Source organism: Danio rerio, chromosome 9 (assembly GCF_052040795.2).
Source record: "Danio rerio strain M-AB ecotype USA chromosome 9, GRCz13ab, whole genome shotgun sequence".
Classification (NCBI taxonomy): domain Eukaryota; kingdom Metazoa; phylum Chordata; class Actinopteri; order Cypriniformes; family Danionidae; genus Danio; species Danio rerio.
In genome coordinates this window covers 30,841,840-30,869,781 of record NC_141029.1, presented here as the reverse complement: position 1 = coordinate 30,869,781, position 27,942 = coordinate 30,841,840, and the positions used below count along the sequence as shown (strand labels likewise).

The following is a 27,942-nucleotide window of genomic DNA, read 5'->3' as shown; positions in this document are numbered from 1 at the left end:
GTTTACAGTGACAGTGATGTTTCAAAGCAGCATAACACTGCTAGTTCACGACCTTAAGTTTTGAATATTCAGTGGCAAAATATATCTTTGTAAAACTTGTTTTCATAGTTGAAAAGTTAAATCACAATTCTTGTTGTGCAATGCTAAACCTTTATGTTGAAAGAGTGCAAATATATATATTTTAATATATATTGCACCTATATATTCTGTTTATCTTGAAAATACTTAAATAATATGTGCTATAGGTTCTAAAATGGCCCTCTACTGTAAACTGACACTCTGGCTCTGAGAGAAAAGACACAGCACAGCATCCTCTTTCACATAATCACATAAACTTGATCTAATTAGTTAGTGCTGAATTATCGCATTGTATCGTGATATGGGTGTGAATCGTATCGTGTTGCATCGCAATGTCACAAATGTATCGCTAATATATCGGATCATATTCTTTGTATCGAGATGCGTATCGGATCAGCATTATAGCTTATATGCCCAACCCTAGTATTTTCCACTTTAAAAAAGTATGTTTTTGTTTATTCAATTAAGATATTTTTCAGGGTCTTAATATTTATTCTTTAATTTTATATATATATATATATATATATATATATATATATATATATATATATATATATATATATATATATATATATATATATATATATATATTCTTATGTTCCTGACTTTTGTTCTCAGTTTGATCTTGTCGTTCATACATTCCACTCAATAAAATAGGTAAAAGTAAAGTATTCTTGATTTGTGCTGATATCGGATTTGCATCGGTATTGGTTCATACTAAAGGCTGCAATATCGGTATTGTATAGAAAGTTAAAATGTTGTATCGGGACATCCCTAGAGGAAACACTGTGATATAATAAGGATAGTTAAACCAAAAAGTTTTGTCATCATTTACTCATCCCTTCACTTCTGCTTTTGCCTAAAAATGTATATATTTTAAGGAACGTTGGAAACTGCTGACCATTGGCTTCTATAGTCTTTTTTTCCTATGGTCGACAATGGTTAGTAACAAATAAATGTTGATGTTCTCATTGCTTTATTAGAGTCTCTCAAAGCTCCAGATTTCTTTTTTTTCCCCAAATACAGTAGCATCTGACGACTTCTTGCTTAATCTGACATGGTTTATGCAATGGCGTTAATATAGTGAACTAATCTATTTTATGCCTCTTTGATTCATCACAGTTTCATCAGTAGTGAGGCTTCGGGCTAATAGACAGAGGAACATGTGAGTCTCCTGAGTCATCTGCATCTTAAATAAGATGTAAAGGAGATGTGAGAAGGGGATTTCCAAAACACAATAGATCCCTGCGAAAGAGCTCAAGACTTAAGTTGACCATGTAGAGCACACAGCGTCTATTGATCTGGACGTTCCTCATCTAGGGATGTATAATGAATACAGAACATTTCAGTTGAGCTGGCCAAGTTCTCCGCTGTAGTCTCCTTTAGTAAAGTGCTCAAGCCTCTTCTACAGTCTCCAGCCCAGGGGAGACATTCTTCCCTCTAATGAAGTGAGGTAGATTTGTTTACAGGATATTGATTGCTGTGGTAGTCAGCCTTTGTGTTCAAGTAGCTCTGTATTCCTGGTGAGTGGTTTTGTTTTGTGGAGAGGCCGGATGCAAAAGTGGAAACTTACAAAATGAAAAGATTTGTGGCTGTAATTTGATCCTAAATTAATGCTGGGTGATGAATTGAATTAAAAAGGCAAACACAATTAAACAAAGCTGGTATTGCCATTAGGGCTGTGCAATTAATCAAAATTTAGTTTCGATTTCAATTTTGCCTTCTAAAAATTATGAAAACACATCAATAGAGATATAACGATTATTGCATAATTTGCCGCCCCCTTTCCAGTTGTACACATTTGTTGCTCAGCAAAGCTCAGTTTGTGTGAAAATGACTAAAAGCATGTACTGTAATGTAATTTTTGCAGAAAAGGATGCGCATCATTCATTGATGTATATTCGACTCATTCATGTTTTTAAAAGCTTGACAGAGCGTCAGAGACAAGCAGAGCACACGCTATTAAAGTCGTCTTAATGTGAGCGCATTAATGGTCAAATGCATGAAAATTTGTGTCAATGCGGTGTTTAGAGATTTTTCATAATAACCCTCATATTTGTAATAAACAAGTTGAGAATCAAAAGACATGTGAAAGAGAAACCATAAATCAGAAACGACTGCTCTTAAAGTGAAACTGTTCTTGCTTTCGACTGTCTTTATCATTGTTAATCAAACAACTAAAGGACAAAACCACTCACAGCTCTTGACTGAAGGACTTTTGTAGCTATAGTTAAAGTTTTTTCTTACATTGAAGATGCTTAAAGCACAGTTTGTTTCATATTTTTATTCTATTGTATTAATTTTACTTTCCTTATTTACAGGGAGGAAAACAACTATATATACAGTTGAGGTCAGAGTTATTAGCCCTCATGAATTATTAGCCCCCAATTTCTGTTCAATGGAAAGAAGTTTCAGCACATTTCTAAACATAATAGATTTAATAACTCATTTCTAATAACTGATAACTTCTTTTATCTTTGCCATGAGGACAGTGCATCATATTTGACTAGATATTCTTCAAGATACTAGTATATAGCCTAAAGTGATGTTTAAAGGCTTAACTAGGTTAATTAGGCAAATCAGGGTAATTAGGCAAGTCATTGTAAAACAATCTACAGAAAATCCTTTAAAAAATATTTAAACCTGCTTTTATTTTAGCCAAAATAAAACAAATAAGCCTTTCTCTAGGTGAAAAAATATTATAGGAAATACTGCAAAAAAAATCCTTTGGCAAATATTTATTTTAAAAAAATTCAAAGGAGGGCCAATCATTTTGACTTCAAGTGTATCTCGTTTTGAATCATTTTGATTACAATTTATGACCAAAATAATCATGATTGTGATTTATTTCTATAATCAAGCAGCCCTAATTGCCATGCACATCTGTGGGCCTGTGGGCAATCTCGTGAAAACTCCATATATCCACAAATGAACCCAGGAAATCCCCATAACATTGCGTTTTAAACCAAATATTTAATTGCTTTTGTTGATTTAGCATGATTAATAAAACTGTGGAATCATTTCACATTTCATGTGTCTAGCATGTATCTTGATTTTTTTTTTAATCCGATTCATCAATTATTTGAAAAAAAAAATCAACAGATTAATCGATTATTAAAATAAGCGTTATTTGCACGCCTAGGTGTTTGTTGAGGGTAGTTTTTGTAAACTTAAGACATGCATTGTCTTAAATGGAAACTCTGTTATCAGTAGGCCCACACAGAATCTGCACACACAGAAATCTGCAGATTCTTAGCCTATTGTTAAGTCTTTTTATTTACCTCTGTAAATGTGTGTGAATTTTCTGTCTTTTATTAGATATATTATATGATAGACTTGCTTTGTTTACCAAATAATTGGCTATTGAAAATATATTAAACAAACTCGATTAATGTAACCATTTAGCAGAAAACAGCATGTTTTACTATAGCTTTTAGACTTAGGGTGCCACCATCTTGGAATGTCACTGTGTCTGATGTCACAAGGTTGGTTTAGTTCCCTCAGCTGAAAAGTGGAAGGACTGAACACGGAGACTGTAAAGCCTAATTTAGCCAATGTGTGAAGGTGTGAAAGTGGAGCTAGTGCAAATACAAGCATCAGATGTGGGTCTAACATTAAAATGTATATATTTATTCTATTTTTTTCTTTTTCCCCTTTTAATTATTGATCATTTGATGCACGTTGGTGCACTCTCTGTATTACACTGTCTGACTGCCTTTATGGGTGCTGTTTTCTGCTAAATGGTTACATTAATCGAGTTTTTTATATAAATTTTATTTAGAAATCAATTTACAAAATAATGTCAACTTGACTGAGTGCTTCATTTCCCTTTTAAGTTGTATTACACTTGTCTTGTGTTAATGTTAGGTTAATATGCATGCATTAATTATTATAAATACACACACACACACACACACACACACACACACACACACACACACACACACACACACACACACACACACACACACACACACACACACACACACACACATATATATTTCAGACAAAAACATAAATAAAGAATTAAAAAGCAAAGACTCAAATAGGATCAAAGAAAAGAGTGCATCCTTGAGTGCAAAAGAGTGCATATTTTCTATTTGCATGAAAACAATGAAAAACAGCCAATCAAAGTATTATTTGCAATGTAATTTTGTATATTATTTGTGTTTTTTTTGTTAGTAATGATTTAGTAATTCACTTGTGGAGTATTTCAAACTTTTAATAGTGTGTTATTTTGTGTCAGAAATTTCAGCCAAATAAGTTTTCACATTCATAAGCCACAGTTTCTGAGTGAAATTCTTGTTGAAATGTAGAATGTAACGGAAGCCTATTGAAGCGTGTTCATGTGCCCAGGTGACGTCCCCAGAGGGAATGGCCATATAAAGGTCAGCTTATGTAGGAGGTTGGAGCTACACTGAGGACACCTGGGCTTTGTCACTGGCATGCTTGCTGACCTTTGCACTCAGTTTGTGTGCTTTTGAATGCATTAAAGTAGATGTTTTTGGAATAGACCAGTAAAAACATTTAGGGTGGCATTTGCTTTTAGGTTGCAAAAAACTCACTTGGATTTTATTCTCTTAGCTGCTAGTTTAGCTTTGACATTACAAGAAAATTCAGCATAACATCTATGCCGCATCTGTATGATGTTTTAGTATTTAATTAGGCTTTATAATTCACACATATGCTAAGTGATTATTTACTTAAGTGAGTAAAGCTATTGCCTCAACGCGATAAGTTGACTTAACTTTTAAAAAGTGAGTATACTGTACTTGGAACTGCTAAGTTGATTTAACTTATTTTATACAGTATTTATGCACATAGTTCATTTACTTAATGCAACAGGTTTACTAATTTTTTTAAGTAAAGTCAACTAATTGTTTTGAAAGGAACAGGTTTACTTAATTATTTTAAGTGAAGTCAACTAATAATTTTATTACAGTGTAGTTTGCCATTTTGTATTTTTATAATCTGCTAGCTGAATAGTATTGACTGGAAGAGTTACACAATTGCTAATCCTAAATTATACAGTGTGTCTGAGGGGTCTTTAAGTCTTAAAATGCCTTAAATTTAAAAAATTTAATTTTAGGGCTTAGGCCTTAAATCATTTTAAACTGGTGTAAATGGGTCTTAATTTTCCTATATGTCCATTTAAAGCCATAACCAACTGGGCCAACACCCTTCCAATCACTAACAATATATCTCAATAAAAGTTTTAAGAAGCGTTTATTTATTAACTCTATTTATATGTTAATATGTTTTAATTATCTTCCTTACACTAACATTTGTTTATGATGTTTTTTTAAGGTTTTAACCCATTTAGCCTCGTGTAAGTCTGAAATTTCATTCATTATGGTCTTTAAATGGGTTTAAAATGGTCTTAAAAAGTCTTAAATTTGACTTGATGAAACCTGAAATCATCCACAAATAACATTTTCTTTCTGTATTTGTTTTAAATGCAGAGGCAGTGGACAGGTGATGTACCCTGTAAAACCATGTTTTTGTAACTTGAAAGGAATAGTTCACTTAAAAATGAATCTTCACTCATTATTTACTCACCCTCAATTGGTTCCATTTGAGTTTCTTTCTTCTGTTGAACACAAATGAAGATTTTTAAAGAAAACTTGTAACCATTGACTTTTGCCGCAGGAAAAACAAATACTATTGAAGTCAATGATTACAAGTTTTCAATATTTTCCTAAAACCTTTTCTTATGTTCAACATTGTTTACTGCAGCTCTAGAACATCAGTTGTCAACTGTGGTCCTCATGACCCTCTGCTCTGCATATTGTTTCTGTGTAACTTAATTTAGAGGTGTCAAAGGGGACATCACATGATATTCTGCCATGATTCCAGTTTGAAAAAAGCATGTTCATTTCAAAAGGTATTAAACTAAATGACGTGACTGAAAATTTTCTGGTTATGGTTAAACCCTGCACACTTCAAGACAGGTCATCTGTTGTTAGTTCATAATCATTTACATTATATTACCTCTCTTGTTTTTGTCACATTTTGTATGGAATGTGGAATTGCTATTGAGTTTTGAATTTATTTAAAATGTTATAAATATTAATAAAATAATTCTGCTGTAGTCACATGCAGGATTTTTTAAATAGTATGTTGCAAATCCACATGAACACAGTAAGTGCATTGAGTTATAAAGGTACAATATAAAAGGTTATTTTAATTTTACAAATGTATGTCTTATATTTTCCTTTTAATAATTTCCCCTTTTTTTCTTTTTATTAACCTTTGAGCGTAAATACCCACATATTCCTGTGAGGTGCATTAAAGGTCAGAGTTATTTCTCTGTGACCTTTGCGTGACTGTAGATCTGTGAATGAACATGAGAGGAGTGCAGTCTCTGTGGATCTGTGGAAACCCTGATGGTTGTGACCTGTGGACAGTCCTAATGCTGCGCTTCAAAGCATTTCCACATGGATGATCTCACACACAAATCGCTCTATTCACCTGAAAAGAGCACAACAGTTTTCAAAAAATAAGAAAATCAGAGAAAGGTGAAGCTATTTAAAGCTTCATTTTGAGGGAAAATAAATATCTCATAAAAAGATTAGGCCTATTTCGATGGCAAATGCAGGCCTTCTGAATCTGGATCAACAATGTTTCTGTTTATTTATTTTCGGGTTTTTTTTTAGCACAATGTCAAGTACAATACTATGCAAATTGCACCTTGTTTGAGTCCATCATCTCTGTGCCAAATTGATGTTGCTTATTGGCTGAAATGCTGCAAAAGAGCCTATAAGGAAATGGGTATTTTTAGGCACAATGTAGGCTATACATAAAAATTTATTTTTTAAAAAGTTGGATTGCAAATCAGCCTACTTTAATCTGTTGAACCAGTTTAAACAGTTCTATTAAAATTGCTGCAACTAAAAATTCAAAATGAATATGACTTATGTCATGAAGTTAAATAGTAGGATGATGTGACACAAATATTGTTATACTGGAATCCAGCAAGCATAAGCTGTTTTGACCTTGTGTTACAGACCCTGTGTGGACCGTAATGACCGCACGCTTCCGGTTGCCTGCTGGCAGATCCTACAATGTCCGGACGACGGAGCTGGCACGCGACAGACAGCGCACCGAGGTGGTCTGCAACATTCTTCTTTTGGACAACACTGTCCAGCCTTTTAAAGTCAATGTAAGTAAAAGTTCTGTGAATTAATCGGCTTTCTAATGATCAGATGATGTATGAGTAATGTATTATATACAGACTATCATTTCTACAATTGTTTTTTTTTTTTTGAAGAAGAAGAAGAAATGTGTGGTGCTTAGGGTTGTAACAATATACCGGTATGACGGTTTACCACGATTTGAACGTGCACGATTATCATACCATGAACAATTGCATATCAACGGTTTTAACCCTTAAAGACAGAGACAGCCGCCCGCGGCTAAAAATAAGTATTGCTCTTAAATGTTTAATAACTTTTGATCCGCTGATCCGATTCACACAATTCAAAGATTTACATAAAGAAGAGAATCTCAGCTTTCCAGTGCTGTATCACATAACATTCGCGGACTTTCAGAGGCTCCGGAATCAGTGCGGTTACGTCATCAACATTTGACAACGCTGATTTGACAAAGAAACGCTCGTCACTGTGTCTCCGGACAAATCAGACATGATACATTGATGCATTGTCCCTCCTCCATGCCCAGATTGGTTCAAACTCGCTATATCACAACCAATAAGCATAGGTTTCGCTTTTGTTTGTGGACCAAGCTTTTTGAACAACACGGAATGAGAGAAAGGCATACATTTATGCGCGGCTAAATAAAACGCAAAAAAAAAAAGTTTTTCATGAAATAATTCTCATACTAAGTACTTTTGCATGCACAGCAGCACAGAAACATGACTAAACAGTGACACAGCAAAGACGAACTGCTGCTCTTGCTGTTTTCAAAAGACGCAAATAAAGATGCAGCTGTTTGTCTGCATTGCAGACAACCATATCCATATCCATATCGATAGACAACCATATCCATGCTGGCACATAAAACCTAAGGATGTTCCATATTGAATCTAGTTTCGTTATGTAACTATTTATAGTATAGTAAATATTTATATCTATTTTTTACTGAGGATTTGCACCATGTTTATTTGGACTTTTTTTGGACTTTGACACATTATTTATTATTTTCTTATTTTTATTTGTTCATTGTAAGTGGTGTTGTTTATAGTAACTAAAAATATATTATTTGGAAAAAGTCAAATTTGCTTCACTGTTCTATTATTTTGTAACATTTGTAACATACCGTATACCGCGAAACCGTCAAACCGTGGTATTGTTTTAGACGATTATCATACCGTGAAAAATTCATACCGTTACAACCCTAGTGGTGCTGTGATTTTAAGGAAATTAGTGTTGGGCGATATAAGAAGTTTTCAGATTGCAATATCATCCCTCTGAGATTGCGATACACATTACTATCGCTGGGGGTGCGGTAGTGATATGTTTACTTATTTGCTCATTTGTTTAACCATTTCTAAACGTATTTATGTTTTGGACAATTTAAAATAATAATACTATTTATTTAATTCAGTAATGTAATTAAAAGATGTAATCGGTCTACGTTAATGCGAAATTAGCTAAACATCCTCTTTAAAATTGTCATTGGTCACAGGTCTCTGCGATATCTTTGCCTATCGTCGATACATGATACTATCTTCTATCGGCAAAAACCCTATCAATAATTTTTATTTAGCAAGTGTACACTAAATTGGTCTGTATGGTTGGCAAATCATTTTATATTGTTAAAATAGTTACATTTTTAAAAAATGCTGCAAATTTTGAACTTTGAGGATCATGTGATACTAAAAACGTTATTAATGACTGGCAAAATGTCAGCTTTGCCATAATAGAATCATGTATATATATATATCTCGGGCTTCCTGAGTTCGAATCCCTGCTCGATGACATTTCCCAACCCCCCCTCTCTCCAACTTCACTTTCTGACTCATTAATGTCCTGTCTAATAAAGGCAAAAAAGGGCAAAATAAATAAATAAAAAAATTCAAAATTATTTTTCAACTTTCAAGACTTAATGTCAACAAACTTTTAAATAGTTTTAACTGTTAATTATATGATGTTTTCATATTCATGCATTTAATAATGTGAATTAAGCATGAATTCCCAATAATAATAAAGATTTTAATTAGATTTTGTTTAAGATGTTAAATATCTTTTCAATATGAACTCGAACTTTTATTTTCTTCAAATCTGTCACCTGTGTGAGTTTTTCCCCACTTGTAGTGGTCTGCATCTTTTACACAGTGCTCATGTTCCAGTTAGTGTATAGCAGTGTAATTCTGCTTATAAAAGGAAGAATTCTTGACATTCCAGGAGGCTAAAAACTGGCCCTGGGGCACCAGAGAATCATGTACACACTTGCACCTGCAATATGCGCTGCTACGACACACCCCACACACGCGACACGCAAAAGCACAAATCCCCAGATCTTTCATTTGGTCATCCGATTGCAAAACCCATGTGTTTGTTCTTGTACTCAGTGTTGTGCAAAGTGTTGTGTAAAAGTGTCCTTACGGAGAACTCTTGTGTCCTGACTTGAAGTAAATGCTAATATTAGATTTAAAGGTTTCTCAAGTTGTAGAAGGTTGTTCCAGTTTCCCCCACTAGTTACTAACTTTTCCACTAGTTACATTGTCCAAAGATTTCCTGTGCACGCAGGAAGCATTTCCGTATTTGAATTGGAGGGAGCAATAAACCCATAAACATCACATGACTCGCTTTAAACAACCGCTGATCTGTTAGATGAATCAAGACGTCCTTTCTTAGAAGTTGTCTGTCATGCTGCTCTTTGATTTGTAACTAACATTTCCAGGAAAGTCAGTCCTCATGTAATGGCTCCATTGATCAAATTTACTCGCCTGCTCTTTGGTCCCATGCATTTTGGTGCCAGACCTCTCAGTGACCTAGATAGTCTGGCAGCACAGCGGGCCCTTGATGAGTATGGGGCGCATATGGAACGGAAGCGCAAGGTCTAATGGAAGGAGAGCTGAAGGACCAGAGGCGAATAATCAGGAGGGGGCGAGGTGTTGAAAACAGGAAGGCTGTTATTTGCGTTACAGGAGTTGATGTTGTTGATGTTACAGAGGGGCCATCATAAACAAGCCTCATCTGTGAGTTTGAGGAGTTGCATGTTACGTCTGGAATGTGGAGGAGATGCCGGAAGTTTGTAAAAATTAGATGTAGCTTCTCCTTTTGTGTGCATGTTTGGTTTCTAATAGGTTTTGATCTTGATTTTTCTTATAGCTGGTGTTTGTAAATTTGAAGTCATGCGTTTTGTCTTTTGCATATATAACCCTTTTAAGTGGCCTAAAGGTAGATTTATGCTTCTGCATCGCTTGCACGCAGATGGTCCAGCACAACCTTTGCACAGTCGCGTACCTTTCACCACCAAATGCTTCTCATACGAGTGAACTTCAAGGGAGAATGACGCTAGCTTCAGCTTTCTGTTGTACACCACGCATTGGTACCATTTAGTAGTGGAGACAAAAGCCAGATAAAGGTGGCCCATAACGAACTGTACCATACCGTACTGTACCACTCAGTGGAAACGAGTGGAATTTTCTGTATAAACAAAATGCCCGTAAAGAAACTCAACAGAAGAACATAAAAACCCCACTGCCAGCTAGCATTTGGAAAGTGTTACTGCAGACAGAGTAACACTAACAGAATACAGAAGTATAAATGCACGGCTATGCGCTTGGGATGTACCATGGGTTATGGCTCTCACTAGATGCAGAAGTATAATTCAGCCTTTAGTATTAGCTTAGAAGTTCCAGAATTAGAGCTGTTTTTGTTTAAGATTACAAAACTCACTTGCTTTTTTGTCTTCAAAACAGCATGCACTAATGAGTCTTACACAATAACCACAGGAACGTGTGTTAAGAAAGAAAATACGATTATGATTTCATGCTGCTACAATTGTGGCTTAAGTGTCCAAATACTTTGTAGGCCTCCTGTGCAGTGCTAGTCTTTTAATGTCAAAACACAGACGTCATAACTACACTGTTTGCACGTATGTTTGGTTGCTGTGTGTAGATCTCTGACTGCATGCAAAACACTCACAGCTCAAATCACTGAGCAAGCTGCCACATGTCTACTCGCATTTCTGTCATGCCATTTTCCTTCAAAATTCACCTTATCTACCCACATCACCCACACCACTCTGCTTTTTAAATGCTTGTTATTGGACTTCTTGTGAATAGTTGATCGATTTATTATATATGGGTCTTCAGGGTTTGTTTACATCTGATCACTTCATGTGTGTTTTCTTTTATCATTATACGGTCATGAAAAGGACAGGCGTAAATGCACTACGAAAACACAATCAAGATTGATTATTCTGATCGCTTAGGGTTGTAACGGTATGAATTTTTCACGGTATGATAATCGTCTAAAACAATACCACGGTTTGACGGTTTCGCGGTATACGGTATGTTACAAAATAATAGAACAGTGAAGCAAATTTGACTTTTTCCAAATAATATATTTTTAGTTACTATAAACAACACCACTTACAATGAACAAATAAAAATAAGAAAATAATAAATAATGTGTCAAAGTCCAAATAAAGTCCAAATAAACATGGTGCAAATCCTCAGTAAAAAATAGATATATTTACTATACTATAAATAGTTACATAACGAAACTAGATTCAATATGGAACATCCCTAGATTTTATGTGCCAGCAAGGATATGGTTGTCTATGGATATGGATATGGTTGTCTGCAATGCAGACAAACAGCTGCATCTTCATTTGCGTCTTTTAAAAACAGCAAGAGCAGCAGTTCGTCTTTGCTGTGTCACTGTTTTGTCATGTTTCTGTGCTGCTGTGCATGCAAAAGTACTTAGTATGAGAATAATTTCATGCAAAACTTTTTTTTTGCGTTTTATTTAGCCGCGCATAAATGTATGCCTTTCTCTCATTCCGTGTTGTTCAAAAAGCTTGGTCCACAAACAAAAGCGAAACCTATGCTTATTGGTTGTGATATAGCGAGTTTGAACCAATCTGGGCATGGAGGAGGGACAATGCATCAATGTATCATGTCTGATTTGTCCAGAGACACAGTGACGAGCGTTTCTTTGTCAAATCAGCGTTGTCAAATGTTGATGACGTAACCGCACTGATTCCGGAGCCTCTGAAAGTCCGCGAATGTTATGTGATACAGCACTGGAAAGCTGAGATTCTCTTCTTTATGCCAATCTTTGAATTGTATGAATCGGATCAGCGGATCAAAAGTTATTAAACATTTAAGAGCAATACTTATTTTTAGCCGCAGGCGGCTGTCTCGGTCTTTAAGGGTTAAAACCGTTGATATGCAATTGATCATGGTATGATAATCGTGCACGTTCAAATCATGGTAAACCGTCATACCGGTATATTGTTACAACCCTATGATCGCTCAATCCACTTCAGGAGGTGGTCTGGGATGTATTCCAGACAAAACTGGACATGCCTAAATGCATCTGGGTGTTAAAATTACATATTTAAATTTTTCTTTCGAACATAAAAATAAACCTAGGAGTGAACCTACGCTAGTCTCACGCTTAGGTTAAGTCACTATTGTCATGCCATTGATTCGGTTCAATTCGATATCAAAATAATTATATTATATTTAATTAATAATATTTATATTTTACTTCACAGCACAATTCTTATATTAAAATTTATAAATATATTTATACATGTATATTATTTGTAATATAATTGTGTCCTTTAATACAAACAGTCAGATAACTGAACTGTACCTTTAAAAACTCATGTACATGCACAATACAACATGAGCATTTATAACAAATAAACAAATGTAAATATTATCCTGCTCGCTTTCTGACCATTGTCGAGAGTTCTTACTCCCCTATGATTGGTCAAGCGCTCAACAGAAAGGGCTGCGATTGGCTCTAACATTCTGGTGCTGTTCACCAATAAATGACACTGATAAATGGCAGCGGCGGTCACAGCTAATCTGTGATAGACGCGAAGGAGAAAACTTGTTCTGCAGACACACGCTCATGTCTGTCAAGAGGGTATCGCTGTAACAGTCAAGAGTAAAGGAAACCACACCACACACCAGCATGTCAAAGGGCCACAGTGAGAAAGAGAGAGAACGAGAGAGAGAAACTGATTTTAGTTTCTTTTTCTCCATCACAGTGAAACAGGGCTTCTGCTGTAACTATTTATGTAGTTGGAGTGTTTTAATTACTCGTTTGCCTCCCTCACCATAGTAAGCTACCGCAATATAGCACTGACGTCAGCACGTAATAACTGCTTATGATCTATTACAGAATCGATACCAAATTGTCCACGTCTGCATCGCGGTGCACTAAAGAAACAATCAATTTTGACACCCCTATAAAAATGTACAAAATAAACATGTGAGAACGTGTTATAGGCTATGTGACAGATATAACAGCACCAATCCAATATGCAACAGCAATGCCACAGATGACCATTTAGGATGTTTTTGCAGGCATCCACTGCGTTAAACAACATATGCTGGAATAGTTGGCGGTTCATTCCGCTGTGGTAACCCCTGGTAAATCAGGGACTAAGCTGAAGGAAAATAAATGAATGAATGATTTTTATTTTTGACCAGTTATTAACTTTTAAACCATACAATTAGAATGTTAAATTAATATCAAATGTTTGTTTTAACTATAGAGACTCATTACAGACCTGTAATATCTCTGTTAATGGAGAGAAAAAAGTATAGCCCTTTTTTGTTTACACAGTTTTTTGGAGGGGAGAGTTGGTTATACACAAATGAATGTAAACCTTTTCTAGTTTTTAATGATGTCTTGCACATATCTATATGACTGAAATAAATATAGAGATATAAAACCTATTCTACTTCTAGTTCTGGCTGTTACTTTTGACTTCAGTTGAAAACGCACCATCAAAGAGGCACGAGGTCTGACACCCGCAGCAAGTCTCTGCTCTGACACTTTAATTGGTGTGTAAATCTACACAAGTGTGCTGAGGGTAGGGGAAGGAAACACAAGGGTCCAAAAATCCCGGAACTTAGTTCATATCTACATCCTAAAAAAAAGCTTTCAGAAGAATTAAAGCCTATATTAATGCTTCCTGTTTTGATATAACAAAGATTTTCCCATGGTATATCTTTCTATACATTCCTTCCTTTGACGCCAACATGGGACCTGATGTTACACTGTGGGGGCTGTGTGTGATTATGGTTCAGCATAGGATTTTATGACATGAAGTTAGATAGATAGTGGGTGTAAGGCTCATTTAGTTATTCATGACTGAATGGTGACTTTGTTAACAGGATATGCTAATTTATTAATTTATCGGAAGCCATAAGATATACCATCACATTGATTTAAAAGGGCTGTTGCCAGAAATAGCGGTTTGGTGGCAATGTCTTCCCACATGCTTAGACTTATTTTCTATATACCCACACACAAGGTTTGTCAAGCACTGGGAAAACAAGGAAGTGAAACAAATGAAACGAATAAGACAACTAAATGTTTTAAACTCTTATTTTAATTAGTTTGCACAACCACTTAATTTAATAATTTGTACCTTCTACAAACTTTCTTCATATCAAACTTTTAAAATAAGCTTTGCTTATAAACATTACAAGATGCTATTCTGCTGTTTTCACTTTATTTGAATAAATATTAGCTTGAATAAATTACAAAGCTCTGGTAGCAACATGACATTTTTTAACCACTGAAACAGTCACTTCCTAACTGCAGATTTGCACACACAAAAAATGATCTTATTGTTAGAGCTGGACGATAAAATCGGTATTGTTATTTATTGACTGAAAATCACGGTCAATAACGATACAAAAAAGTTTTGTATGAAGGCTGTAGTTTTATTAAAATGTAGCTGCTGAGCACTGGCCTTGGAAGGTATGCAAATAAGCTTTTGGTGTAAGTGACAAGAGATTCCATAGAAAGTGATGAAGAGTGTTTGAGGATTACTGTATCATTATTATTGACACCTTACAGATGTTGATCTACCTTTACCATTGCACACACTTAAAAACATTTTATTTATCAAATTTAAAATTATTTTTAACACTTATGTTTATAATATTACAAAAAGATGAAACATTTGGTTAAAATATAATTATTTTTTAATATTAAAACTATTTGCCTTGGTATAATGTAATAAAATTAAAATAAAGTGGTTAAATAAAAATAATTCTAATGTTCCTAAATGGATTGTTAAAAATATATTATAAACATATTGGCATTGAATGATATGAAACATCATATCATTATTATTTTTGCAATAATGCCCAGGCCTACTCATTACCAAAATGTTATTATTTATTGAAGCTTTAGAAATGCTGTAAATGAAGGCTGAATTTACAGTAATGTTGTTAAACCTATTTTCTTGGTATTCAGAACAGTTATCTTGATGGACACTACTGATAATATGTTTAACTGTGTTAACTACAGTGTCTAATCAGCCACATGGCAATAAGACAAAGCGTTTATGCATGTAGATCTGATCAAGACAATTTCCTGTTCATCAAAATCTAAGCATCAAAATAGTGAAGAAGTTGATTTAATGACTTTTAATGTGGCATAGGTTTTGGTGCCAAATGGACTGATGTGAGTCAGAAGCTGATGATCTGCTTTAATTTTCATGACCATGTCTAAGGTTTACAGAAAATGTCCAGTGAAACACATTTCTTTTGGAGAAGTTATTGATGCCAGAGGTCAAAGGATGTCCACAGTGTCACCAAAAAGAGTACTTTAAGGCTGGAAAAGTGTTGCCTGGTCTGATGAGGCATGAGTGTTGTATTCAGATGAGCTTTACAAAACATGGATCCAATGTTACTTGAATAAGTGGTGTAGGCTGTTAGTGTCATGTTGTGAACCCATACTTTGGGCTAGGGTTGGGCTGTTATAAGATTCTGACAGTATTATAACCTTGGATAAATATATCACTGTATCACTGTATTGAAATTACTGCTCTGAAATATATTATTTTTAAATGTCTGGGTAAAAAACAAAAACTTTGAAATATTTTAGAGCAGTAAACATGTCAGAGTAAATAATTCAAATGAATAATTGACTTCTGCTGTCTTCATTATTTTCAAAAACAGCTTTCTTTACAATTTGAAACAGCATCTTTGGAGCTCCTTTTTGCTAGAGACACTGTTGCATAGGAACGGTAAAGCAGATAATTTTGGCAGTTTTAAAACCTTGACTCTATACACAGTATACATTGAAATCGTCCCATACCTACTTTGGGCCCCTTATTACCAACTAAGCATCTGTTTAAATGCCACAGCCTACTTCTATTGTTACTAATATTGTTGACCGTGTCCATAACATTATAACCCCGTCCTGTGATGGCTACCTCCAGCAGGAAAACACAAAGAAACACAGAGCCTAAATCTTCTCTAACTAGTTTCTTTGAGACTTTATATTTTATATTTACAATATAAACTAATAAAAACTATATAAACCATACAATACAACTTTAACTTGTACATGTCTGAAAAGGAGTAGGAAGAAGCAAAAATAATCATACTTAATCCATTAATAATAAATGGCAATCAGCAGAAGTAAATACCAATAAGTGACCATACAAAAAGTAACTCCATGATTCTGTTGTCATATTCTTGCCAGCAAGTTTCTTGAACACAGCAGTGAGTTCAATGTACTCCAATAACATCCACAAGAAGTCAACATATAATGAGTTCTCCATATTTCTGAACTTCCTTACAAAGTTTGCAGAGGCGCTAGACTGCTCAACTGGCCTGTCATTCACTTCGCTGATGTGATTGTTGCCATATTTTGTTTATTGTGTAACACTTTGCGTGTATGTGGTTCAAACTGTCTGTGTTTCTCAAGAGGCATGTGTTCAGAATATGTGGTCTTAGCCATTCTAGGATTACTTGAAAGAGTCAAACAGGAAATAAAAGCTCTGCTAATGCCTCACTTTTGCTGTCAGGATGCTGTAACGGATCCGACAGCCAATAAAACCCTCTTTTTACGTCTCGCTGTTTCTAACAACCAAAGTGGCTTGGCCTTGAGATATGGGTTTGGTTACTTTTATTTCCCTTGTCTGTTCTGCTGATGTCAGCAGCTTTGCTACAAATATGCACTATTGCAGTGACAATGGTGAATTCAATGATACACTTTTTGCTTTTATATCTGCTTAATTATTTGGTTAAGTTTTAATCAAATGCTTGAGGTGCTCTGGGATCTCTTTATTTATAAATTAGCACTAACAGAACAATGTTAAAATTGAAGGAATGAGGATAGAAGTTTTGTTTATTGTTGAAATAATTTTTATAAATAATATAAAATAAATATGAAATAATTGTTATAATTCAAATAATTCATAGGAAAAATTATTTATTTATATTTTAAAGAGCCCATATTATACATGAAATAGGGTCATATCTTGGTTGTAAGGGTCTCCAACAACAGTTTAATATGCATGCAAGGTCAAAAAACACTTTCATGGTCTTATAATCTGCATTTATTTTTACCTAATTATCCCAGCGACTCCTGTATGAATCGTCCAGTGATTCATTTGTTCCCAAACCCCTCCTTAGCGCGAAGCTAATCTGCGCTGATTGGACCAATGACAGTCTGTCGCGATTGGTCGACTGCCTTCAGTCAGAGTGAAATGCCAAACAGCTAATCAGCAATATAAAAGTAATCACAGTTCATACACGCTCGATGGTGTAGGCGTGGAGTTTAGCTGCCAGTGGGTCAATGTAAATACAGACTATGGACTTGAAAATACAGACGACTGACTATTTTATTGAGCAAAAACTCCAAAAGCAGTTGAGGAGATCTCCTAGCTTCTCACTCTGCTCTTTTCACAGACACACACACACACACACACACACACACACACACACACACACACACACACACACACACAAAACTCGCCTTCCACGGAGCTCCGTTAACGCAGCACGCGTCGCGTTTTTACATGACTTTGCACGCGATAAGAGAATATAGCCAGTTAACCTGATATAGTACACGCGGTTACAAGTAACAAATCACAACTAAATACATTTGCAAGCTAGAGTCAACGAGGCAACTTTAATCGCACGTACTTACACTTGAGAAAGGTAGGAAGAAAAATCCTGACGTCCCTCAATAAGTTACTCTTTACTGATCCTTCCTTTAACAAACGCTGATGAAGTATTCTTTGTAGCATGTAGCTTCCAGAAGTTTCCAGTAGTTTCCAACTGCTTGGCTATAATGCTGAGGTTTCATGTTTGGGTAGAGACTCAATATATCCATCTGCAGTGTGACTTCAATCGACCGGCATGTTTGTGTTTGTGGGTGTGTGTTTGTGTGTGTGTCTGTCTGGGTTTCTGCGTCAGAGGGCGGGGCCTCAGGTTTGAAATCTCCCGGGTTTGCGCGTGCACGTGAATAACTTGGTTTCGTTCGTACGTCATGGCGAAACACCTAATGAATCGGTATCAAGGCGACTCGTTTGAAGCACTATGAGTCGACTCTTTCATAGATGAATCAACCGTTTTACACTGTACACAAACAGATTTAAGCCTTAGCTGGATACTTCACTTCACTTAGAGCTGTGTTACACAATACATGAAGGGGAATTTTCAAAAACCCATAATATGGGCTCTTTAACTTATTATTTTTTTCTAAAGAAATACATTTTCTGAGTAATACACTATTTAGTACAGAGGTCAGAATAGTATAGAGGTTTCACATCATTATTGGAGCCAAATTAGAGGTGATTAATATGACTTTAAAAGATGACAACAGCAACCATCTGATTTCATATTTGCACAGAGACTGGTTGGCCATTTAATAAAATGTGCTGACTTAAGCTATTTTTTTTTTGCCTTGTGCAACAGAAAGTACTCCTTTTTCCCCAGAGGTTTACATGTTTGTAAACTACATATTTCCTGAATCTTTTTTGTTTGTTTGCTTATTTGTTTTAAATTTCAACAAAGTCTTTTTCATAGCTTACTTTTTAAAGGTCATTTTCTTTTGTCTTCCATTTTCCATCTTCATTTTTAAGATCCTATCTAGTTCTTTCCCATAGGTTTAGGATTTTGAGTATATAAAATGACCCACTTTTTATCTCAATTTAATGAGGGTCAAATCTGGCAAGGAATCACTTAAAAAAAACATAAATCATATAGGATATCAAAGATTAAAAGAATTTCGTAAGCCAAAACACAATAGATGGAATATTTGTTACTTCTTGAGTTACAGGCATGCAAACTTCAGTACAAAATCTAAAGATGTACATTCAATATCTATTTTAATTTTGTTTTATTTTTTTACCTTTATTTAGAAAAATATCGGCCAATTCCAAAATCTGAGCTGAGTAAATTTCAGAAATCTGTTCGAGTTAACCCAACCCCCCACCAAAACAAAAAGTAAAAAAAAAAATTACTTAATGTTTAATAGTTGCAACTAAAATGTTTGTGTGTGTGTGTGTGTGTGTGTGTGTGTGTGTGTGTGTGTGTGTGTGTGTGTGTGTGTGTGTGTGTGTGTGTGTGTGTGTGTGTGTGTGTGTGTGTGTGTGTGTGTGTGTGTGTGTGTGTGTGCGCATACTTTACAGAAGCACGATCAAGGACAGATCCTACTGGACGCTGTCTTCAAGCACCTGGAACTAACCGAGAGAGACTATTTTGGGTTGCACCTGGCCGACGAGCCCTCTGATAGTCCGGTGAGTTCAAAGGTCAAACTCAAAGATGTGCCAGAGCCATGCTGGTTGGCCCTCAACGACTCACTAGGGGTTTGCTTTAAACATTATTCCCGAATTCCTAAAATAGGTTCACTTTTAGGAATGTAGGGCACACAGTGGTTCTGCTTTAAAGCATCTCTTTTTTTTTTAGTTTACCCAACCTAATATCCAGTAATAAACTATGAGTGTACTATACTTGACTGAAAATGTTTGCACAGTTCTTGATGTGCTGCAGCATATCTAATGACATTAACCATGCAAATAATATGATAACAAGATAAATAAAATACTCTGAAACTCTAAAAATACAAAAAGTTGTGTGACTTAGAATCTTGTTTGACTTGTTAATTTTCTCCTCAAGTGTTTGTATATTTTAGCAATATATTACGAACATTCGTTGTCTTAAAGTATGTAATTTAGAAGAAAGCAATTGTTTAATAGACATGTTGGGTTTCTATGTATACTCTCAACATTAATGCTTCACCTGCATTTATCTATGTCTGAAAACACTGATCAATTATATTGATTGCTAAAGTAAAATCGAAGTTCAAGAGTTTGCTTTGTTTGTAACTTTAAAACAGTCAGTTTGTCTCTTTGTGTTGTAACTGCAGATAAGTACATCTCCACCTCTCCACAGAACAAAACACAAGACTATTGAATTATTGAGTGGCATTAGGTTGTGTTGGACTGTTGCCATGTTATTAAGGTTTTTCTTCCTCTCTTTATCCCTGTCTCTCTCTCTTTCTTTCTCTCCATCAATAATTTATAGAGGTGGCTGGATCCAAATAAACCCATAAGGAAGCAATTAAAAAGTAAGTAATTTTTATTGAAAGCACTGGACTGAGCTGTTGCTTGCCACCAGACGTTAATTATTCTTCCTTTTGCTTTATATTTGCACATCTTTGTATCTACATTCATGTTGTGCTGACTTAAATGACAGGGGGCTCCCCACATCATCTGAACTTCCGGGTGAAATTCTTTGTGAGTGACCCCAACAAACTTCAGGAAGAATACACACGGTGAGTTTGTCAATTTGGACTTTGCGTTTTTATTTGGTGTGAGAAGTCAAATTGTGGTCGCACTTTAAATTTGGGGACTCATGCAAAACCTCATCTCGCATATCCAGACTGAATAACTGACCTCATCACAGATTTTATTTGGTACCAACCTAGTGGACGTTTGACTGGCATGAAATCAACCAGGAACAGTTTGTTTTGTTCAGAGTATTGTTTAGGGACATGTAAATATCCTTACAATAACAGACCAGCATGCGGCCATAAAAGACTCTATGAACTTTCTGCTTTGTTTAACGGTTCCTTTATGGTGCTTTTTCACTGCATGGTATACCCTAAATCGGTTCAGCTCACTTTTTGCGCCTTTTGCATTGCATCCCCTTCCAAATAACTGGCACTTTTGTTAGGTTACAAGGAAGCTGTACCATTACCAAAACAGCAAACTAATCACTGATTGAAATTTGCTGATCACTGATTGCTCCAAATCATCACTACCAGCATTGAATTTGACTGGAGACACCAAAGCTATTTATTTAAATATTTAATTCAATTAACTTCACTTTGTGTTTAATTCTATGGTGCTTTTACAATATAGATTGTGTCAAAGCAGCTTAACAGAAGTTCTAGTAAACTGAAACTGTGTCAGTTAGGGTTGGACTATGTCGACCAATTTGGCATTGTACCTTGTCTAATGTGAAGCATCTCGATGGATAATGGCCTTGTCGTCATAGGCGGCGGTGAATTATTTATTTATGAACAATTAATTCATAATGAAATAATCATTTGTAGCCTACCGTTTCAACTACCTGACCCGTCTTTGTTTTACCCATAACCAAATCATAACAAAAAAAAGATAAGTTATACACAAATTACCACCTATCAATCAATTTTCCTTGGGACTCTGGCATGAATAGGCAGAGTAATTTGTGTTGTTATAATGGCGTCAATAAGCTTAGTTGGTAAAAAAGGTGCAAAACCAACCAAAGTACAAGTGTGAAAGTGAAAGATTGAAGCAGTGTACTGACACTTTGACGCATTCCCTTATAGATTCAAAAGATCAAAGAGTCGTTAGATAGAGACGAGATGAATTAAATATCATGTTTAACGACTATAGTGAGACGCAATCGAGCGGTACATCCTTGATAAACTGTTCAACGTGCACCGCTCTAGTGTGGACAAAGCGTTGTTCAGAAATGCTAGATGAAACGCCAGTGTGGACGTGGATCGTTTTCGTTCTAAAATGCCATTTCAAAACTAAGCTGTGTTAGTGTAAACGGGGTCTAAGAGTGCATATTTCGCGAGTTGGTTTGTGCATCTTGATGTCTGTCGGCAATTCGGCTGTGGATAATGGCATCTTCTATTGACCCAACCCTAGTGCCAATCCAGTTTTCAGGGTTGAAGTTCAGTTTAGTTCAGTTTCAGAAGAGCAAATCCATCGATGCGCAGCTCCACAATTGCCAAACCAAGCAAGCCAGTGGCGAGGAACAAACTTCACCAATAACTTCATCAAACTTCACCAAATAGTCTGCTGCTGTATTGTTGGTTCGCAATGACCATGACAGAAAAGTTTTTGCTATTAGCATCTGCTGGAACAAATTTTTGTCTTTTGCAGTGATATACAACCACATACTGACAATCAAAAACATTATTTCATCTATTGATGTTGTGGGTTGGTTTGTGTTGCACTTTTGTTTTTGTCATGTGTACGATGATGTCACAGCAATACTAAACCTGCAGTTGATATGCAAACTGAATTGAGTAGGGGTGTAACGATTTATCGTTGTACGATTTATTGCGATGCAAAAATGTCTCAATATGCATCGTGGCGTTATGACGATTTGATTACGGTATGACATCCGTTTTCTCTTATTAGATAAGCTGTTTGCACGTGAGCTACCTTCCACCTGCTGTCGCACATGAGTTCAGATTGCAGCAGCAGTAATGTTAGCAGACCAAGATGAGTGGAGCTAAAATAGAGGATGGCCCATCCTCTCAAAATCAGACGTCTGGCAACATTTCGGTTGTACAGTCATTGCTTTAGACTCGTCCGCTTTTTGACACGCATACTGGGTCAAACATCCTAAGTTTTAAAGTCTTCACAGTGATTTACATACTTTGCACAACGACATGGATACCTCCTAATGTTGTTGAAAGAGTTACATACTGTGTTTATAAGGTACAATTCACCCTAAAATATCATTCTGTCTTCATATAATGATGTGCTCGTGGCCGCAAAATCACACATGACGTGAGCTGAACGTAAGCTGTTACTACAGAGGGCGGACTACGATAGACGCGCGCATATGGCAAGCCGTCTTAGCATTTTAACCTTTGTTCCGACTATCCATAAATATATTTAGAGATATCTCTAATTATATTTTCACTAGTCATAATTATAATTCGACTAGTCAGAATGACAATTAGAGATATCTGCAATTACAATTGTACTAGTACGAAATCAGATTGGAGATATCTGCAAATATTTTATGACTAGTCATATTCCTCCATTGACTTCCATTGAAAAATATTTGCAGATATCTCTAAATGAGTTTTGACTAGTCACAATTGTAATTAGAGATATCTCAAAATGAATTTAATTAAATATTAATTAAATATATTTATGGATAGTCAGAACAAAGGTTTAAATGCAAAAACGGCTTGCCATATGCGCGCGTCTGCTTCAGTGAACAGAACCTGCAGGTTGTGACTAACAGGTAATAAAGTAGTAAACAACATTCAGTTTGTGAAACAGAGTGATCGTTCAGGAGCCGCGTGGGAAGTATGAACAGCACTTAGCAGTGGAAATGAAACCGAAAACGTACACATTATTTAAACAATCATATCGCATTTTAGAGTTATGATTATGACGAGCATTAACCCTTTTGAGTACAGAGGTACACAAAAATGCACGTCAACATGATACACTTGATAGCGCCGACATCAGCGATGCCGAAGAAATAGTAAACCTGTCTAAACTGCTGAAAAGAGCCACGACTGTCCTGTGTAATGAAAAGACGGCCACCCTGTCACTCATCATGCCCAACATGAAGACAGCCATCCATAAAAACCTCTCAGACAGATACACATAAGTTCAGGATCATCTTATAGAACTGTTGATTACCTGGAAATGTGGATATTTTTTGCACACACAAAAAACGCAAGTGACCAAGCAAAGCCTTAATCTCTTACTGTTAAATTCAATTGAATAGAAAGCTTATTTTTTTGCACCTTTACTTAAATTGTTCCTTAATTTTGTCTCTGTCATTTCAATAATATTTTTTAAGAAGTTTTTAAATTGTTTTATTATCCAGAGACAGGCCTGTTTAATTTATTTTCTTAAAGAAGGTTCAGTTTAACAAGTTAAAACAAAAGAAATACATAAAAAAATTGTTTACTTGGTAAAATTTGCATTTCAGTTTAATTTTCAATTTTTATTCCAAATATCGTGATACATATCGAATTGTGAACATTATATTGTGATACACATTGTATCGTGAGCTGAGTGTATCGTTACACCCCCTAGAATTGAGTAATGCCTAACTGTACCCTGACGTGTACCGGAAAACTGGCTTTAGTGTTCATTTTAGATTATTTTTCACCAAATCTCATCACAAAATCATTGATATTTTGGTTTATTTTCCAGAAAGAAAGATTTTGTTTTCTAAAAACAAACAATTTTGAACATTTGAAACACGTTTTTTAATTGTTATGCCAGAATTTACTCTAAAAGAATATTTGATATTACAGGGTCTTTGATATACAGTACATTGCCAGTATTCATTAAAGGTGCAGTAGGTGATCTGCCCTAATGCTAACCAGTTGGCATAGTATCTTTTAAATACAATCCCTTCTCTGTTGTCCAAAGCCACGCCTCCTGAAATCGCAATCGCACATGATAAAGATGACAGCGAACCACTAGATCATGCTATTTGCCAGTTAGAAAACTTTTAGTACTTATAATACTACAATTCTAAATGAAATCTGTATAATATCTAGCACATTTTCAGTTATGTACTTAGCAAGCAAAACGTGCCATCACTCTCTCATCAGTCTCACTCTCTCACGTGCTGTCCTAAAGCGACTACTGAATGCTTAGAGGTTGGCCGGTGGCGTGCAAGAATTACGCTTATTGCGCCATAAGCCATACTTGCATGGTAAACAATATAGGGGCAGCGTCACAGTTTGGCATTGTTAAAAAATGAACCAGTGTGAACACAAAAGCAACTTCACCTCAGTAAAGCAGGCTAGGCGGAATAGCGCTATTTACTTGATTTTTTTTTGTGAAACTAAATAAAAATCTACATTTTCGATCCTGTAAAAGGTCCCTTATAAAACTGAAAATAGTTTAATATATATATATATATATATATATATATATATATATATATATATATATATACACACACACACACACACACACACACACACATACACATTTAGGTCATTTATTTAAAACGGTACTAGTGGAATGTTAGTGGAACTGGTTGAAGAGACTTTTAACCAGCACAACAAAAAATGTTTCTGAAGACAGTCACCTACTGCACCTTTAAGCTTAAATCTCTTGTCATATCTAGAGTTTAGAAAAGAGATGAGTAAAACAGGATTACGTTACATTTGCTGACATCCTGACCTGAAACAGGGATGTGATTAATACTGAATCATAGTGATAAAGTTAGCTCTTTATAGTGTTCTTGTAGCTTGCCATGGTCATCAAGAGTTCAATACTCTGAGAATGCATTAACAAATCACATCTATAGCTAGAGTGCAAGGTGAACCTCTTTGCTGCTATAAATGAAAAGTATTACCTTCAAATAATAATCCTATTTTACGAACTTGAGGCAACCTTGTGTTAGAATTTCATAAGGAAACACTTGGTGTTTTAATGTTACATACTATAACAAGAATATCAGAGGAATATCTATTTTTAGCCTGCTGCATTAATTTTCTTTGTGTTTGCTTGTGTACCTTACCATAAAATACAGACACTACTTTTCATACAGTTTATTTTGTAGTTTATCCATTGAATATTTCACTCGAATACCTTTAACAGTTCTTGTTTTTCTTCTGAAACCCTGACTTTTTTGCAAGTTTTTTTTATGGATTTTTTAAACTTAGGTTACTTCAGGAAGGGAGTATGTAATATTTCTTGAAAGTAATTAGTTCATTCTGTGTTTATATATATATATATATATATATATATATATATATATATATATATATATATATATATATATATATATATATATATATATATATATATATATATAATTATTTTTTTTCTTCTTTTACATATTTAAATCTTCCATATAAAACACATAAGTTGGTTTTAGTCCAATAACTCACACATTATGTTTTTGTTCGTTTGTTCTGTCATCTGTTTAGGTACCAGTATTTTCTACAGATTAAGCAAGACATACTCAGTGGAAGGTGAGCTGGACGATGTGTGGCTTTTATTTCTTTTGCTTAATACAGTTTTATAGCTCTTTCAGGAGTAGCTGTGTGTTATATTCAGCTGTAATTGATTATATCTTCAGTATAGATCATTCCTTTGATACTTATCTTGTGGTTCCACTGCAGATTTTGCTTTTGCAGTTGCTTGTGCTTGCATGTTCTTTAATGGTTGCTTAAGTACAGTAATTTTGGACCCATTTGGTTTGATCTTCAACATGTTATACTGTTCATTTAATATAATTTATATCCTTCACAGACTGCCCTGTCCGCACAATACTGCCGCACTCCTTGCATCGTATGCCGTTCAGTGTAAGTATGAACTTTTTATTGGAAAGAATGGTTGTGGGATCTGCATGACAAAAAAAACATCAAAATAACATAATTTAAACATGGTTTGCTTTAATTTTACATTATGCTGACTTTCTTTAACATTTAAATTTTAAATCCTGTTTGATGTTTGTGTAAAACAAGAGATGTCTTCAGTTTTTTTTTTTTTTTTTTGAGTGTGAAGAACTGATAGCAGTTTAGAATGGCGACAGAATTATAATTAAAGTAGCTTTCCACCCATTTTAGGTCTCATTTTTTCCCCTGCCCATCAGGCAATATATTACAGCATAGACAGTATCATGCAAACAAAGATCCATCAGTGTGCTTCCAAACAAACCAGCGAAGTACAACATTGCAAACTCAGCACGGCACATTCCATCTGTGCACAACCTCAGCTCTTAACAAGCACTAGCTTGTAAAACGGGAGCACATGCGAGCTGGAAATCTCTATGAAGTACAGCAGGCACCAACATAGCTGAGCACATCTTAGTTAACCTAATAGTGCCCATTCGAAACGGTGCAGTGACATGGCATATCCCGGCCCTCGGGGGTCCGTTTGCCAGATTGAGCCCAGCAATAATGACTCTTGACAGATTGCTGTAGTGAGCACATTTGCTCCGCTCTCTCAGGGGCTTTTAGCATGCAGTTTGGGCGCTATATAGGTCAGAGGGGATTCTGTTCAGCCTACTAACACTTATATGTTGCAGCTTGTTTTGTTTGCTTTAAGATTTACTGACTAGCTGGCATAATGGCAAAATTGATAAGGAATGCTACATTTCAGTTGTTTTTATGACAGCTAGTGAATTTGAAAGAATTACTGAGCGCTTATGTGTATTACATGATGATAAAATTGAAATCTGGTGTTTAATACTGCTAACACCTTGAATAGGGTTAAGCATTAGTGGGTTTTATAACTTTGTTACACTTAATTCAATGTTTTTTGGCTGTTAATTAAGTTGATCTGATTTATATTTGATCTGACAACATTTGGCGTTGAATAATTACAGTGTATTCAGAAAGTATTCAGAGCGTTTTACTTTTTCCACATTTTTTTATGTTACAGCCTTATTCCAAAATGGATTAAATTCATTTAGTTTCTCAAAATTCCACACACAATAGCCCATAACGACAATGTGAAATTTTTTTTTTTTTGCAAATTTATTAAAAATAAAAAACCTGAAAAATCACATGTACATAAGTATTCACAGCCTTTGCTCAATACACATTCATGCATACTCATTCATGCATTTTTGGCAGCAATTACAGCCTCAAGTCTTTTCGAATATGATGCCATAAGCTTGGCACACCTGTCTTGGGGAATTTTTACCCATTTCCTCTTTGCAGT

General features: G+C 35.2%; 1 protein-coding gene across 2 annotated transcripts in view; it reads left to right on the top strand.

Moving 5' to 3' along the window:
* Positions 1 to 27,942, top strand: part of ptpn4a (protein tyrosine phosphatase non-receptor type 4a) — an 89,336-nt gene that overhangs the window by 19,483 nt on the left and 41,911 nt on the right. The window contains exons 2-7 of one of the 2 annotated variants that reach the window (XM_087266145.1): positions 7,086 to 7,240; positions 19,681 to 19,788; positions 20,576 to 20,618; positions 20,747 to 20,825; positions 26,202 to 26,246; positions 26,527 to 26,579. In XM_087266145.1, the coding sequence (XP_087122271.1) occupies positions 7,103 to 7,240; positions 19,681 to 19,788; positions 20,576 to 20,618; positions 20,747 to 20,825; positions 26,202 to 26,246; positions 26,527 to 26,579 (466 nt within the window). In that variant the 5' untranslated portion in view covers positions 7,086 to 7,102. Of the gene's footprint in view, positions 1 to 7,085; positions 7,241 to 19,680; positions 19,789 to 20,575; positions 20,619 to 20,746; positions 20,826 to 26,201; positions 26,247 to 26,526; positions 26,580 to 27,942 lie in introns of those variants that run through there. The other variant, NM_001007200.1, reaches the window with a different exon arrangement.